The sequence below is a fragment of the Sminthopsis crassicaudata genome, chromosome 3, assembly GCF_048593235.1.
Source record: "Sminthopsis crassicaudata isolate SCR6 chromosome 3, ASM4859323v1, whole genome shotgun sequence".
Taxonomy (NCBI): Eukaryota; Metazoa; Chordata; class Mammalia; order Dasyuromorphia; family Dasyuridae; genus Sminthopsis; species Sminthopsis crassicaudata.
The window spans coordinates 447,772,467-447,791,101 of record NC_133619.1 but is presented as its reverse complement, the minus strand read 5'-3'; the positions used below and the strand labels follow the sequence as shown (position 1 = coordinate 447,791,101).

Sequence of the window (18,635 nt, the reverse complement as noted above, 5' to 3'; positions counted from 1 at the left end):
TGAAACTCTGAGTAGGTACACTGGAATCAGACAACCGAGCACTTAAGGCTAATTTACCCACTGGACAATACTTTATTAGCATATGCTTGGAAAATTGCCCTTCCCACTATTCTGTGCTGCCTCGATCTTTTGGTGTACATAGAAAATTGTAGAAGGGATTAGGGGATGGAGTAAGACAAGCCAGAGTCACTTTGTGGTGGACAAGGAGAAGGGAGGTAATAGAGAGCTTGTGTTCATTCCCTTCACTTCTGCCCCTAACGACCAAGAACAAAGACCAAGCACTTTTGCTTATCCTGACTCTGGCTGATTCTAAGGCATCCAGGTGCTAACTTGGTCTTCACAGTTTTCCCCAATAATTGATGTTTGGGGTTTGATTTGAATTATGATATTGTATCTTATGTTTCTGTTTCACTGATCAATTTCTGCTTTTTAAAATATATATCCATTAAAAAATCATCACTGCTGTGTAGCCTCGTATGATATATCTCCTCATGATTTCCTTTGAGATACCTTTTGTTTTGTTCACTTTCATGTTGTTAGTATTTTGTTTGGTTATCTAAAATAATCCTATGGTAGTATGATTAGCAGGACAATGGATTTGTAAATTAATTTAGGTAGTTTTGTCATATATTATAGTAGTTATTTTTTCAATTAATTTTAGTTGAATATTTAGATGATTTATTAGTAAAATAACATAATCTGCAAAAAGTGATCACTTTTCTTCTCTAAGCTTATTTATTCAATTCTTTTTCTGGCCTTATTGCTAATAAATTTCTAGAATTATTTCAAGAAATAGTGGTAATAACACTCTTGATACAAAAAAATCAGATACATGGGCTCAGTTTTATTATGAACTAACAGGGAGGCTAGATACTCTTTATGAGTTTCAACTAAATCAGTCACTAAAATAAAGGGAACCAATATTACTTACCTGAGTTGGACAGAAATTCAGATACTCTGTAACAATTTCTAATAAAAAGTCAGGATTTAACTTTTCAAAATATTGTATACCAAATGGTAAGGCTTGCAAGTTAGAGAAATGTGTATCCAGGACATCATTCAACAAATTAATAACCTCTTCTTGTGGTTTATGTTCCTTCATGGCTAGTACTGCATGCAAAAAGGTCAGTTCCTAAAAGAATAAGTAGTTTTATTTAGGAATATTGTACTTGATTGAGATTTGAAGTAAACATATAAAATGCTATTAATGAGTCATTTTTATGCTCTAATATAATCATTAACTTCCATATTTGAAGTTAAAAATCTTTCAGTCATATATAATTTTGCACATAGCTAATAAACAAATAACTTGCTTGATGTTAAAAAAAACTATTATGTATTGATAAAATACTGTCTTTACTAAACAGAAAGCTTGATTTTAAGTCTCATTTTTTAAAATCATTTGCCTTGCATTATTAACTACAAGTACCTAGCTGAAATAAAATCTTACCGCAGTTTTCCCAATGGACTGCTGAATTTCATTAAGGAATTCAAGTTGATGACCTGCATCCTGTATTTGCCCTTCTATTAGCTGACATCGAATAATTCCTATAAAAGAGGAAAACTATTCAAACTCAGTATCATCTTAGTAATAGCTCCAAACCAAAATCAACTCAAGGAACTTCAGACTGAAGTAAAATATTATTTTGTCAAATTTTGCCAAAAAGAGAGAATGGTGTGGTCAGTTTCTTATTATTTAGTAGCTTACACAAAAGAAAATGGTATTTACCTTGAGATATTTAATCATAAATTAGATTAAAAAAGACTTTATATTTGGAGAAAATAATATTTTGTTGTATGCTGCATATAATAAAATATTTTCTCCAAAAATCATTTTGAAATGTTCTTTGGTACTTGATTATAAGGAATTAAATAATTAGATGAAAAATAGTAAAATAAGCATCATCCCCAACTCCCCCCCCAATGTATAAACAATTCAAATTTTACAGAACAGAATTTAGAACTTATAGAATTGATAAAATAGGGACCATAGGCACATGCTATAGACATGCAAGTAATTTTATTTTCCCATCAACCATTATATAAAAATGGAAAAGTTTCTTTCAGCCAAAATGACTTGGATATAGTGAGTCTATGTAGGAGAACTTGCATAAGCATGCCCCCATATTTGTTTTACTGCACATAATTGCCTCTCAAAACTATCCTCCTCTGTTGCTTAGGTAGAACACAGAAAAAAGAGGGGGGAAAACATTAAAAAAAATTAAAACTGAAAGCTATTCAAAACTATTACATTTTTCTATTAGCTCAATACTGCTACTTTGGTCTGGACCTGTGATTTCATCAATGCAGATAAATTTTTGATGAGGAAAACTTTATCAATACAGATTAGCAACTTATCTATAATTAAGGGTATATAGCAAATGCTTTTATGGGCTCTAGCTTTCTAAATTTTCAATATACTTATACCTCAGAAATCATCAAATGCTATAAATTGGGGCTTGATTTATTCTTTTGCTGATTGTTTCTAGAAAACAATGCTATCAGCTTTCTGATTCATTTGTTAAAAGAAATATCTCCAGAGCTCATCTAATTTTCAACAGCGGGAGAAGAGAAACCTAAAAGATAGTAATTAAAGAGGAATTTGATGGTTTTAGGAAAGCAATTCTCAGGGGCCACCAAAAATTGAAGTGATGATTATTTTTGAATCAATTATCTGAACTTTCTTATTATGTTTCCTTACTGTGGAATTCTGTCTTTTTTGGAAAAATACTGTAAGTTGTGTGAGAAAAATGGCTTTGATTAAGAGATTTGCAAAGGTATGATGGATTTCTGTACCTCTAGATTTTTCTTAATAAATCTGAGATTTTAGAAATGAGTTTATATTTTAAATCTCCTTGCTGTAAATATGTTATGTCTTCACTAAGATATATTTCAGGTTCTTTTTTGTGTCCAGTCACCTGAACATAAAAGAAAGCTTAATAGTTCACATTTCTATTTTCAGGTATGAAAACTGGAGACCAAGACTAAGTAAATTGTTATAGTATGTTAGAGATAGAAGGGATTTTGCCAATCATCTATTTTAAATACCCCTGTAGAGATGGGGAAATAAAGGTGGGGAAAACTGGTTTGAACAAACCTGTATTTTACAAGTCATTCATTAACAGCAGAGATGGGATATGATCTTAGGTTAATCAAATTTAAGTCCAGTGCTCTTTCTCTTTGGTCCTTTATTGAAATAGTCTTCTGATTAGTTTCTCAGTATCCAATTCCCTTTCCAATCCATCTTCTACAAGTGTGCAAAACTGATATCTCTAAATCATAAATTTTAACCACAATACTCCCTTTCTCAAGAAGAATAAGAAGCTCTCTTTTGTCTTAAGGATATAGTACTAATACCCATGCTTAGATTTGAAAGCCCTTCACAATATTACTTCACCCTACTTTTCCATGTGTAATGCATCTTATTCTCCTTCCTTCACTCTATATTCCAAGTCAGACTAAATTACTTCTATTGAGGACATTCCATTTCTCATCATGGTGCCTCTGAACAGCTTATTCACCATGTTCAGAATGTATGTTTTCCTCACCCCTGTCTTAAGGAATCTCTCGCTTCAAGACAGACTCCCTATAAGAAGGTGAAAACCTTTTCCCCCAACTTCTAATACCATTCCTCCAACAATTACTTTGCATAAATTTTACATTTAATTTTCTGTATACATGGCTTTGTTTCCGATGGAATGTAAATGCACTAAGAGCAGAAATGGCTTTATGCTTTTTTTCCCCCCTTTTATCCATAGTGCCAAGCACAAGTACACAACAGAAACTTATTAAGTGATTATTGAAGCAATAACAGTTAAATAACTATGTAATTACTCTAATTCCTGTTAATAAATCTTCCATCTTATTTCTCACTTTCCAGTACCAATAATTTGTTTAAATATATCAAATAGGAATTATTTTAATTAAACATCTTTTTTTCCCTCACTTTTATTTTTCAAGTTTTTGTATTAATTTTTTAATTTGCTCAAACAAGTCTGACTATAACAGATAGATGATTAAGGAATAATCCTCTATTGTGTATCTCATTATCTGTGTACACACTACTTCCCCATGATAAACTCCTTGAGAGCAAAAGAAAAGACTGTTTTGTAGTTGCATTCCCAATGCTTAGCATAAGTCTTATACATTGTATCACTTAAATTATTGGTGAATGAATGGCTCCCACAGCCAAAATGGGACATTTCTTCCCTGAAAAGATATAATCAAAGCCAATGACTTTTAAATGATGTTAGTTGATGCTTGCTCTGTTCCATGTATTCAGATTGTTTTCTCAAAGATTAAGTCCATGATGCACAGCTGTGAGGATTCTGTCGTCTACAAAAAAAGATCTTGGTGTTTTTTATTTATTATGCCCTCAAGTTTTCCAATATGTTTTTCACTTTTCTAACTATTCCCACTTTGGTATGAAATCAACAGAGATTTACTGAATCTTACTTATTAAGTTTTCCATTTAATTTTTCTACCTCTTTCTCCAAAATAAGATATATTGATCCATAAGGTTGTTATTTTCATGTTGATCTTTTGACAAATTTTGAACTACAGCAAGAAACTAAAGAATATCCAATTAAATGTTTCTTACTGCTTTTCATTGCATAATAAAACCAATTCTGACAATTTTTTCTTCTCTGCTTCTTTAAAGAAACTGAGCCATGCTTCCACTTAACTATGGTATTCTCCTGTCTTCTGGTTTCATTTATAGTGATAATGCCACAATTCATATGATTAATTTCTGTAGGGATATATGTACTCGTTTATTGGGAAAGAATCTTAATTTTTTAGTGCCAACAGCATAAATTATTATTTTAAAATGTTAAAAATTTTATGATCTTTTTAGCATCTTTTGTCTTCATTTTCATTACTTTGCTGTTATCACTACAAAATATAGGTGGCACAGTAATAAGGTCTATTTTTCATTTTTCTTTGTTTCACAAGTTGTCATGGCCAAAAGATTCATCATCAAATGGAAAGCCTACTAGCAATGATCCTCTAAAAACAAACATAGTATTTTGCTAATACTTGAATTATTTTCTGCATAGTGGACCTTCTCAGGGTTTATACTTTGCTAATGAAGAGGGGACTCCGAAATTCTAAAAATTCTTGAAGGAGAAAATCTCCTTCAACTTTGCCTCAGTGTTAGCTAGGAAAGTGTTAGCTAGGAAAGGAATTCCAATCCTACAGAATTGAAGAAACTCATTAATTCTATTCAAATTCAGCTCAAGCTGAATCCCAGATTGTAGAACTCCACCCACGTAGTTAATGCTCCTATTATAAAAAGAGCCAATTTAAAATCCTCTCTTTGCAGAAGTTCCAAACATGCCAGCTATGCCATGCTTGCTATGCCAAGGAGCCTCTGTCCACTGGAATATTTTTTTCCAGTGCCACCCTCTCTTTACCCTCACCTATTTCCCTAACCAGACTTCATGCCTCTCTGTCAGAATTTCTAACCTTACTTCCTAATTCCTATAATAAACCTCTTTTACCAATCTAGGTTTTGGGGTCTGTAAATTCCTTTACAGAGAATCTCTGCGCCGCCAGAAGGGAGTTCCCCCAAAACTCTCTACTCTTGCACTAAATCCCAAGGGGGCTCAGGGGAGCCAAACCTTTCCATTTGGTTCCTTGAACCCTGAACCTGCCACTAGACCTTATCATTTAACTCCCTGATCATCAGAAACCCTAATCTCATTTTAGTTCCCTAAACCTTATCACTAGTACAGCCTTTGAGAAATTAGATTACTTCTATTATGTAATATATTATTAGAGTAGGACTCTGTAGGGGCACTTAAAGTTTTTAAAAATTAGGAATAAATGTATTATATACATATTATGAATAATAAATATTACATTAATTCTTTTTAAAGAATTTTAAATGGAATATTAGGCAGTCAATAATTCTTTTGAGTTAACAACATTAAGAAAAAGTTGAAAGATGTACTATCATACCAATTAGTGCAGACACACTGGTCTCATCAAGTGTCATTGCAGTTTTATACCATTTAAGTGCTTCTTTAACTTTTCCTTGTAATATCATTTGATATCCAAGTTCTGTAGCAAATTCTGCATCGTGAGGAGTTAAACCAAATGCTCTTTCAACTAGTACTTGAGTTTTCTGAAGGATAAATTGATTCCTTCCACACTAAAACAAAATAAAACAGGAATATTGTGAGGAAATTAACTATAATTACTCATGTGCAAAATTCTCTTAAGTATATATATATTTCAATGAAGTAATTTAATTAGACTTTTAATGATCATCCTAGAGGTTATAAATTTATATGAGAACTACCCTTCAAAGTAATATTTATTCCAAGTAGGTTGCCTCAAATTTATTACCCCATCTTCATGATCAAGTTGGACAATATTATTTACAATAGTAATATTGCTAGATTAAATGTACCACCTTCCAAGTGGTACTGTAAAGTAATACTTTTAAAGCTATACAAATGTTAAAAAAATCATTTAAAATTACCAACATTTTCAAAAATAAATTAAGTTGTGATTAATAAAGAAAAAATTTAAACTTGAATGAACTGAACATGCCCCATTTGCTAAGCAAAAAGAAAATTTTGGAAAACTGAGTTTTTGCATACAAATTTCCTCATTAGGCTACACAAACTCTTCCAAACATAAAATTTATAGTAAACACATGAAAACATCAATGATAATATTTAAGAATCATTTTCTCCTGTAAAATTTTTAAATTTAAACTATAGCTATCCTTTGAGGTTCAGTGCAAATGCAGTCTCCTTCATAGAACCTTTGTAAAAATTTTTTCTTCTGGAATTTTCATAAAACTTTTAAATCATCAGGTATTTATTTAAATATCATTCTTCCTTATAGTGGAACTCTTTGAGAGCAAAGACAATGTTTCATTCATCTTTGTATTCTTCCTTCCTGCCTCACAGCTTCTCCCAGCACAATGCTAGAATACAGCAATATATATTTTTAATTGAATAAAAAAGGATACCTTTAAGAGTAAAGAATGTCAATAATGTTTTCCTTACAAGTTAAAAGTGTTAAATTACTGCTATGTAGTAATTGCCATCCTATTTTTAAATCTTAGAGAAAAAGAAAAATATATGTATCCTGCTTTAGAACCTAAGGAAATCTAAATTCTTACAGTTCTGCAGAAAGTTAATGCCATGTTGTAAAAAAGTTGAGCGTTATGTGGTTCCATTATATCTAATGCTCTAATTAAATCTCCCAGCTTGTTGGTAGCCTAGAACAAAAATGTAAATAGTAAAATTGTAAAATATATGCCAAAAAGAAGTTATAAGTCTATATGTATTTATGAAATATACAAATATTGCCACATTATGCTTTGATGTATATATATACACACACACACACACACACACACACACACATATATATATATATACACACACACATTAGGTACATTTAAAATCATATTATCAGTGTTTCTTAAATATAAGAGATTGTCATTTTCACCTTTTTTGATGAGATTAAAAAAAAAAAAAACAGAACAGAAACAAATTGTTATCCTGCTTTCATTCTTTTATATTCAATATTTTTAGACTTTTGTACAAGTGAACAAAACAACTAGTTTTTGTAATTGAATACAAGTTTTAGGATCTAAGTTCATCTTCTATAAGCTCCCTGAAGGTACCCTTACTACGAGAGAGGACAAGGATAACATGCCTATCATCTTGTTTCCTCCATGACTTTAGTTTCTTTTTGGTCTCTAAAACATAAAGGCATTTCTTTTTATTTCATGTGGAGATTAAAACATTAATATTCTAATACCTATTAAATCTATTGTTCTTAAGTTTTTATGGATTGATGATAAGTCCAGGCAATTGTGGACAATGGTTTAGTTTGTGAAAACAATCTGGTTCTAGAAGATTTTTTGATTGAGTTCTCCAGAATATTTTGAAGACATTTCCTTAAAACAGGCTTTTTTTTTTGTCAACATATAAAAAAACAGAGATATTTTGATATATAATTCTAGCCACCAGATCATATTTTACCAGAAATTTGGCAGGTGACAAGTTTTTAAAAACTTGGAGTGATATGATACATTTGCTACTTTCCTTGCCTAATCTAGATTATTATTATCTAAGATTAGTTCATAAAATATCTATTAGTACTTAAGTTTATAGATTGTTTTGATAAAAAATTTAAAAGAAAAGCCTTTTTAAAATTATTTAAATTCAAGCTTTTTAATTAAATGCACTGATTCTTCTATAATTTCTGGTGGCAATGATCTAGTCTTATATTGCTATTTTAAAATTTTTTCATAAATACAACTACAAACTACTGTTGACAGAAAAAAGTAGAATATTAATTGTCCATAGATAATCCAAGTTAACATAACAAAAATGACATTATTTAAATTAATTTGAATATTCAGTGTCACAATAATCAAACTACCTAATGATTACTTTATAGAACTAGAAAAAACAATAACAAAATTCATCTGGAAGAAGAAAAGGTCAAGGCTATCAAGAAAAATAATTTAAAAAAAAAGAGGCTGAGATATCAGGGAGTGAAACTGGTTACAAAGCAGTGATCATCACAATATTTTGATATTGGTTAAAAAATATAGGGATTGATGAGTACAACAGATTAACTTCACAGTCTATGGAAGCAAATGAACCTTTTAGCCTAGTGTTTGGAAAAATCCAAAGACCACAGCTTCTAGGGAGAGAATTAAATTTTTGACAAATAATGCCAGGAAAACTGGACAACAATCTGGCAGAAATTAAGTGTAGACCTCACACCATATACCAAAATGAGCTACAAATGGATATCTGATGTAGATAACGAAAGGTCATATTATAAACAAGATAAAGAAATAAAGTAGAAATTACCTTTTATATTTTTATTTAGTGGAAGAGATAATGATTAAACAAGTGATAGCAAGAATAATAGAAGATAAAATAGACAATTGTGATTACATACAATTTAAAAAGATTTTGCACAAATAAATCCAATGTAAAGACAAAATGAGAGCTAGAGCATCACGTAAGATAAAATAGAAAATGTTGATTATACAAAATTCAAACTTTTTACAAAACAAACCTAATTAAAATTGGAAGGGAAAAAGTTAACTAGGAAAAATATTTGCAACAAGTTTCTCTGATAAAGATCTCTTTTCCAATATATATATATGGAGTTTATTCAGATTTACAAGAATAAGAGCCCCAAATGATAATCTTAAGAATTGAAAAGGGAGTTATGAAGGGAAGTCTAAGCTATCTATAGCATACAACAATTTTAAAAACCACCAATAATTAAAGAAATTAAATTAAAGCAACCCTGAAATTCTACCTCATATTTATCAGAATTGCAAAGTTGATGAAAAAGGAACATTACAAGTGCTAGAGTGACTATGAGAAAATATGCACAATGATGTACTGCTGATAGAGCCATGAATTGGTTCAATAATTTGGGAAAGTAATTTAGAACTACAACTATAAAGTTGCTAAACTATGAATTCTTTTGTACCAAGCTTATACTGAAAACATATTAAAAAAAAAAGAAAAGATCTTAAATGTATCTAGGGGGGTTTAGTGGCTGGTGTGCTATCTGGTTTCTGAGACTTACTAGCTCTGTGACCCTGAGGAAATCACTTAATCTCTGTTTGCATCACTTTTCTCATCTATAAAATTAGAATATTAGCAGCTATTTCTTAGGGTTGTTGTAGGGAATAAATGAGATAACTGGAGAGTGTTTACTACAGTGCCTAGCACATAGCAAGAACTATATACATTTTAGTTATTATTACCTATTACAAATGTGTAAAAATGTTTATAGTTGTTATTTTCATAGTGATAACGAGTTGGAAACTAAGGTGCTGCCTTTTGGGCACTTGGATAAATTATGAATATATTGGAGTACTATTATGCCTCAAGAAATGCTGAAAGAGATGGTCTCAAAAAAAAAAATCTGGGAAAACTTGTATAAACAGATAGAAAAATGAACAGGCCAGGAAAACTATTTATACTATTATAGTAACATTATAAAAATGAACAATTTTGAAAGACCTGATCAATGCTATTTAGGATCAACCATGATTTCATACAATCAAAGATGAAGCAGTTTATGAATACTGTGACAGAAAGGTGATAATTAGACTACATATGCAAAATCAAACATACTTTTAGACATGGCCAATATGGAGATTTTTTCCAGTTCAGGGAGGGAGGTTAAGGAGAGAGAAAACATTGTTTAATTGTTGAAAAATGATTAAGTGAAAAAACACAGCAATATATAAATTCATGCAGTTCCACAAAGAAATCTGAGTATTTGATGTTTGTCCATACATTATGGGTGGGATTCAAGTGCATTTTACCAATATGGAGGGCCTTTTTAGATCACTGTTGGATTTTAGCTGTTTCATAGACTCCATTCGGAAGGAAACTATGTTACATTTGACAAATCCAGTGATATATATCCCCTGTTATTATCCCAGGCTAGTAATGTATTTGATTAGTCCTCTTTCTCCTTTTTGGTAAAGAAATGTTTATCTTTCTATAACTGCCTTTCTATAGCTGTATTTAGTTTATGTGATAAAGATTTTTGTTATTTTGGCATAATTCATTTAAAACTTAAAAAGTGTACATTAAGTATAGAAGTATAGTATTATGGAACTATTGTTTTAAATGACTTTCTTTCAGCTTAGATTTCAGAGTATCAGTAAGTTTTTTTTTGTTTTTTTTAAGCCATAGGCTTCTCTTTGATAGTTTTGTAGATATCACCTTTACCTAATGATTTAATATAAATTTTAGATTCAAGCAAAAAATTTTCAATCTCTATTAGTTATTCATATACATTGAGATTTTATTCCAGTGAATCCAAATGTTTTTATATCATTAGACAAAGATTCTATGAGATAAAAGAGAGTTTAAAGTATTTTAGTGTGAGTTATATAGTTTGATATCATTTATATAGATATTTTATTATAATTCAATAATATGCTTTGGTTCAACTTCTTTACTTTGGAAAAACCTATTTAATTTTATTTAGGAAAGGTAATAATGGATTTAAAGCTAAATAAAACCATAATGGGCTTAAATTGTCTCCTTGAAAAGTTGCACATTTTCTAGAAATTATTCCTGACATTATTGTACTGATTTTTAAACAGAGAATAGTTTTCCAATATCGCAAACTTGCATTTTCACCAGATATATTTTTATACAAATAAACTATGACTGAAAACACAAGTCAATAGTTTTACAATAATCAACAACAGCAATATAAATGTCACAGCATTATATATAATCAATGAAAGAATTATAAATATTATCTATTATTCTGGGGCTACTTTTGCAACAACAACAATAATGATAATAATAAGTACTATGTAACAATTTTTACCACCAGAACTTTTTGGTAAATTAATTTTGTTACTTAGCCAATATGTTGTTTTATGGTAGATGTTTATAGATTATGCTAATTATATGTGAAGACTTTGTATGGAGTATATAAATAACTACCTTACATTTGAAGAAATTGGCCAGTGTTTTCATTTTTTTGATAATAAATTTTTCATGTCTTCTGTTGAATGAAACATCTGAGATTAAGCTGGAGATATTGCTATTGATGATGATGATCATGACAATGATATAGCATCTAATTAGGTTTCATCACTGATTTGTATTAATATTAATTTGGCAGTTGCATGGAGTAGAAAGAAAAGAAACTAGAAGGAAGCCAATTAGGAGGCTATTCAAAATTCATTTAGTCCATAAGGTTAAAATGCATGGATTACAATGAAAGGCATCAATATTTAATCATTTGCTAACAAGGAATATTAAGTACTTTAAGACACTTACCTCTTGTATATTTCCCTCCCTACATAAATGGTAAAGGGCTAGCATTCTCAGGGATTCCACATTTTGGTTATCTTGCTGAATTATCCTGTAGGAAAATATTCCAATAATTATTAAAAATAAATGTGCTTTCCCTTTACTTAGGGCATGATTATATAGATCTTTGGTTATACTGACCCAAATTCATAATTTTAACTTGGTAATACGACTTCCCAAAAAGAGAGAATAGAACTCGTAAATGAAGCTAATTTACTAGTGTTAAAAGAAAAGTATCAAGAGGCTGCTATGTTATTTTGTTTCAAACACATGGAAAATAAAGCATGCACATAGACATTTTCCCTCATTCCTCTATATGTAAACAAAATCAAAGATGATATTTAAGATTCTATCTTTACTTAACCTTTGTGCTGTCTCAACAGCCTGATCCCAATCTTGCAAGGCTAATTGCAACTTCATTTTCTTCACAAAAGCAGGAAGAAAGCTGGGCAAATTTAATGTTATCTGGTTCATAGTCTCCAGAGCTCCTGAATAATTCTGGCGTATTTCAAGGTAATGGGCCTAATGGAAGAAAAAAAAGGTTGTTATCCCTAATGAAGAGTTAAAATTATGCTAATTTAGAAAAATTAAATATTTTATTTAATGAATTTGCTTGAAACTACAGAGTTTTAAAAATGTTATTGCAGGAGGAAAATAAAAACAAAAAGCAAATTAAATGTATTCTAAGCACCTTTTCTAGAACTAAAAAAGTTTGGGAAATCAGTACATAAATTATAATTTTGATAGATTTTTTTATCTTCTATAGGAGAAAAATGTGACATGAATTTAAAAAGCAAAATAATATAAATCTAAAATATGGAATGCAATATTTTAAATGCAAATGAAAGAACCATTTTGCATATATTACATTATATTTGGTTTGATACTAATGCCCATTTGGTGAGCTCAGTAGATTTTAGGGGTTCAATTATTGTCTCTGCAATTGATGAGTAGGAAATCTATGGAAACTTCACTAATCTCTTTCCTGAATCTGTGAATCTGTACTACATTGCCAATTACTCATTAAATCTCTCCATCACCATTTCAAACTCAACATGAACAAAAGAGAACTTTGTGTCTTCTCTCTTAAAAAAAAAATTTCTTCTTCCACTCCAAAATTCCCTATTTCTACTTGGGACATAGAAAAATGCATTGCTAACCTGGAGAATTCACTCTGACACATCCAATGCATTTTCAAGTCTTATTGATTCTATCTTTACAAATGTCTTCTTTTTCTCTCAATTTAGAAGGCCATTACTATAGTTCATGTATGTATTACCTAATTAGTATCCCTAATTTTAATCTCTCTTCCTTCTCTAAATAACAACAGTTATCAGATTAATATTCCTAAAACACAGAGCTATGTCACTCTGCTTCTCAAAAATCTTCCATTGCTTTTGAGCTAAAATGTGAACTCCTTAGCCTGGCACTTAAAAGCTCTCTCTATAATCTCGTTCACACTTACATTTCCAAACTTATTCCATATTATTTCTATTCCCACAATCTATATTTCATGGAAAAAAACCAAAACAAATAAATCTAGTCTATTAGCTTTCAATGAAATCTGATTTTACACAATTACGCCAGTTTAAACTTTGATCCTTAAATCTGAAATATACTTGTGTCTTCACCAGTTAAGTTTTTTTTGAGGCTCAATTTATGTGCCACTTTCCAGCAAACCTTGATTGACATTCCTTTAATTGTTAATACTTTCTTCCTCCTAAAATTATTTCATCTATTTGTCTGTATACATATCTCCAAGATTTCCTTTCTTATCTCAACTCTATCTTTTACTTTCAATTCCCTTATCTTATTGATGCTCAAGTATTATCAAACATCAACCCAGGATTATCAATTGAATTTTAGTCTGGAATTAATGCCTCCTATTCTCTTGAGTGAGTCTATGTAGAGGAATTAGCATTAATCCCAAAAGACTGTGTTACTTGGGCCCAAATAAATTATTAAAATTCTCAGTCAAGCTTTCATTACTAGCATACACATAAGACACACATACACAAGAGCATCCCCTTTATATTGTACCACATATATATTCAAGCATATATACACAGAAATACCTGGATTTTTATCTTCAGGCTTATGTTATATAACATTACTTTGATGAACATTGCATTGTAATACTAACATCAGCATATTATAAGCAAACCCTATTATACAACACTGCTAATTTTGTAACACAATTCAATTCAACACACATTTAAATAAATTTCTCTGTTACAAGGCACTGTACAAAGCTCTGAAGCCATAAAAACAACAAAAAAGATTAAAGACTGTCTTGTTCTCAAAAAGTTTATATTCTACTAGAAGACACACTGTAAACAGTTAAGCAAATACAAAAGAACTGTTCCTTTGTAATTAACTAGGTTTTTTTGTTGTTGTTGTTGTTTTTTCCCTGAGGCTGGGGTTAAGTGACTTGCTCAGAGTCACACAGCTAGAAAGTGTTAAGTGTCTAAGACCAGATTTGAACTCAGGTCCTTCTGAATTCAAGGCTGGTGCTCTATCCACTTCGCCACCTAGCTGCCCCACTAACTAGTCTTTTAAACCCTGTATTATCTAATGCCATAATTTTGTAGAAGCAAGTATTAAGTATAAATCCAAATGTGTATATAAATATCTCAGCAGTTGACATACTAGGTGGCATATTGTAGGTACTTACTAAATGCTTATTGACTATGATGAACCAAATACATTCAAAACTAAGGTATAAAAGCTACATATACTTAACTTGATTTTTATGAACTCACCTTACCCAGCATAGCAAAAATGTCATTTCCATCTTGTATGCCTTCCTCAAAGTGCCTCAGTGCTTTTTTAGCATAAGCTTCTTTTCCATTAGTTATATCAAGCCATGCCCTCAAGACCAGTCCCTGTAAAAAGAATTATATAGTCAGATTTCTCTTTTTTTTTTTGAAATATTTATTTTGATAAAAAGTAAAGATGTAACTGCCAGAAGGGCATGTTACATAAAGAGGAAATCTTTTGGGAATCATAATATAGAAAAAAGGTCCTTTAACAAACTCATAAAAATATTTTTTTTCATGCCACAGAGTTAGATTTTGAAAACTTGCAGATATGAATCAAAGAAACTATAGATTACTGTGGGACCCAACAAACACCAATTCACTGTACCTGGCATTAAGAAACATGGAAAAATATTGCATTACTGCTAAAATTGATTTATTGCTGTGTTTATCCTGATTTGGTGATTTACCATTATAGGTTCAGCATTTATCTACTTTTCTATGACATGTAAAAAAAGAAAAAATGTTTGACCACTTAGACAAAGAAAAGTAGATCAGTGACAGTGTTGTTACATCCATTTTAGGTAAAGATAATTTTGACTTGAATAAGTAGCCAAACTGCCAAGGATTAAAATAAAAAGAAAAATGAGGTGAGAAAGAATTAAGCATCACAATAATTGATATTACTGATATGATCATTAATGTATAATATAAAGTTAAATGTTAGCTGATAATTAAACAGCTGATGTGAATCATTTATCCTAGAAAAATGAAATAATTTTAACAGAGGGATTACAAATACACATACAGTCTCACGCACATACTCACTCTCATTCATTCTTTCCACTGATGCCTTCAATTTAGTACATAGCTTTTAGGAGGTACTAGGGATGAATGATGTATCATTCTGCATCTAACACTGTAATGAGCTTTTTATGAATTTGGGTAGGCTGATCCACAGGAAACAGACATAGTTGTAAATGGACTTGTCAATGCAGCCACACAAGAAGCCTTTACATTTAGATGAGAACTGTCAGTGTTTCCATTTGGGTAGCTTAGTCTACAAGTCACTCTGATGCCATATTGAGATAGCAGAGTAGGACTTGGTGGAAGAAATTATTAACCTGAGTTTCTTCATCTATAAAATAAAGCAATGGTACTAAATGACTTTTAAAGCTCCTTACAATTTTCAAGCTACAAACCTAGGATTTTTAAGCAAATAAAATTTAACTTGTCTCTATTCTTAACAAAATATTAACCTGACCACAGAATTAAATATAAACAAAAAAGAGAAATAGGCTAAGAACTCTATTAAAATATTTAGATTGTCAATTTGGAGTTAGGCAATTAGCCTTTCTAATTAAATATCAGACCAATTCTTAAAATAAGAAACTTTCTATTTCTACTGTAAACTTTTTATTTAACTACTAGTTTGTTTTCCATGAAAACATAGATAAGTGAAAGAATGTTCCTTCCATGCTTTTCACTTAATGGAATATAAAATTTTACAAATTTTCCATTAAGTAACACAAAATGAAAACCAATTTTTACATCATTTGAATAAAAAAAAATGAGTTAAAACATTGTTCTTTATAGACATAAAACAGAAAAAACTAATAAATATAGATCTAAAAAAATAAGACCATATTTAAAAATGTAGCAGTTGTAATCACAGAATGAAGTTCTTTTGTTCTTGCAGTGACAATTAAGAAAACCAATTACCTCTTTGCTACCATTAGAAATTTTGATCATTCTGTCAATATATTCCCGAGCCTTATCATGACGACCAATATGCCACAAAAATAATCCTGCATAGTAGAGAGCCTTTGATCCAGCTGTTTTACGATGCTCTTTCATGTTAGCATCCAGTTCCAGGATAGCTTCTTGATCTGGAAGGAGGAAAAAAGAACCCTAAAATGAAAATCAATTCTTCTAAATTTAGGGTTTAAAGTTTTCTGAAGTATATCAATAAATATTTATATCTGGAACTGTGATTACTGGATATACATATCCACTTTCCCATATAGACAGGATATATCACTTATATGTAATTAGTTAGGGTCTAGGGTAAGGAGTTCCAGATTCACTGTTGTTGCAGTTAATAATCAATAATAGCAGTTACAATCAGTTTTTTATCCACGTGACTAAGTAATCTTAAATCTTTGAAAAGAAATGCTGAGATTTAGATAGTATTCTTATCTATATAAATCTGGAGGCAGACAGGGAAATGGAAAGAATAGTAGAGAACACCTAGTTATAAAGTGTAAACCAAATAATTGGTATAGCTTTCCAAACTTAAGTTTCCTTAATCTACAAAAATGAGGATACTAGTTTGAACTAAGGTCTTTTTGTAAGGAAAGCAATTTTTAAGTTGTAAATTTTAATATGAAGACTCAGTACAGATACTCCCATGAACAATATTCATGGTTTTCTCCCTTGGTTTAGCAGCAGATCTCTGAGAGTTGCTGTAGCTAAATAATTCTTCACTGAGATTTGTCCTTTAAATGCTAGACATGAAACTTATGAGAAGCCTAAGCTGCGCTGAACTGAATTTAGTTAAATGCTTTTCCTGCATGGTGGGACCTATCAGCTAGAACTTAAAATCTTCTAGCATAATCTTTTTTTTTTTTTTTTTTTTTTATTAATTTTTTTATTTTTTTTTTATTTTATATATATATATATATTTTATAATATTATCCCTTGTATTCATTTTTCCAAATTACCCCCCCTCCCTCTATTCCCTCCCCCCGACGACAGGCAATACCATACATTTTACATGTGTTACAATATAGTCTAGGTACAATACATGTGTGCGAATATCATTTTCTTGTTGCACAATAAACATTAGAATCCGAAGGTACATGCAACCTGGGCAGACAGATATTAGTGCTAACAATTTTCATTCCCCTCCCAGTGTTTCTTCTCTGGGTGCAGCTACCTCTGTCCATCATTGATCAACTGGAAGTGAGTTGGATCTTCTTTATGTTGAAGATATCCACTTCCATCAGAATACATCCCCATACAGTATTGTTGTTGAAGTGTACAGTGATCTTCTGGTTCTGCTCATTTCACTCAGCATCAGTTGATTTAAGTCTCTCCAGGCCTCTCTGTATTCCTCCTGCTGGTCATTTCTTACCGAGCAATAATATTCCATAACCTTCATATACCACAATTTACCCAACCATTCTCCAACTGATGGACATCCATTCATCTTCCAGTTTCTAGCTACAACAAAAAGAGCTGCCACAAACATTTTGGCACATATATGTCTCTTTCCGCTCTTTAGTATTTCTTTGGGATATAATCCCAGTAGTAGCGCTGCTGGGTCAAAGGGTATGCACAGTTTGATAACTTTTTGGGCATAATTCCAGATTGCTCTCCAGAATGGCTGGATTCTTTCACAACTCCACCAGCAATGTATCAGTGTCCCAATTTCCCCACATCCCCTCCAACATTTGTCATTATTTGTTCCTGTCATCTTAGCCAATCTGACAGGTGTGTAGTGGTATCTCAGAGTGGTCTTAATTTGCATTTCTCTGATCAGTAGTGATTTGGAACACTCTTTCATGTGAGTGGATATAGTTTCAATTTCTTCCTCTGAGAATTGTCTGTTCATATCCTTTGACCATTTATCAATTGGAGAATGGTTCGGTTTCTTATAAATTATGGTCAGTTCTCTATATATTTTGGAAATGAGACCTTTGTCAGAACCTTTGTTTTTAAAAATATTTTCCCAATTTGTTACTTCCCTTCTAATCTTGTTTGCATTAGTATTATTTGTACAGAAACTTTTTAGTTTGATGTAATCAAAATCTTCTATTTTGTGATCAATAATGATCTCTAGTTCTCCTCTGGTCATAAATTCCTTCCTCCTCCACAAGTCTGAGAGGTAGATTATCCTCTGTTCCTCTAATCTATTTATTATCTCCCTCTTTATGCCTAAATCATGGACCCATTTTGATCTTATCTTGGTATATGGTGTTAAGTGTGGATCCATATCTAATTTCTGCCATACTAATTTCCA

At 31.0% G+C, this 18,635-nt stretch overlaps 1 protein-coding gene across 1 annotated transcript in view; it reads right to left on the bottom strand.

Moving 5' to 3' along the window:
* The window catches only part of TTC21B (tetratricopeptide repeat domain 21B), an 89,987-nt gene that overhangs the window by 60,908 nt on the left and 10,444 nt on the right, over positions 1-18,635 (bottom strand). The window contains exons 4-11 of the mRNA XM_074303217.1: positions 16,334-16,500; positions 14,615-14,737; positions 12,217-12,374; positions 11,820-11,904; positions 7,139-7,237; positions 5,962-6,154; positions 1,451-1,548; positions 932-1,132 (exon numbers count right to left, since the gene is read on the bottom strand). Of these exons, the coding sequence (XP_074159318.1) occupies positions 932-1,132; positions 1,451-1,548; positions 5,962-6,154; positions 7,139-7,237; positions 11,820-11,904; positions 12,217-12,374; positions 14,615-14,737; positions 16,334-16,500 (1,124 nt within the window). The remainder of the gene's footprint in view (positions 1-931; positions 1,133-1,450; positions 1,549-5,961; positions 6,155-7,138; positions 7,238-11,819; positions 11,905-12,216; positions 12,375-14,614; positions 14,738-16,333; positions 16,501-18,635) is intronic.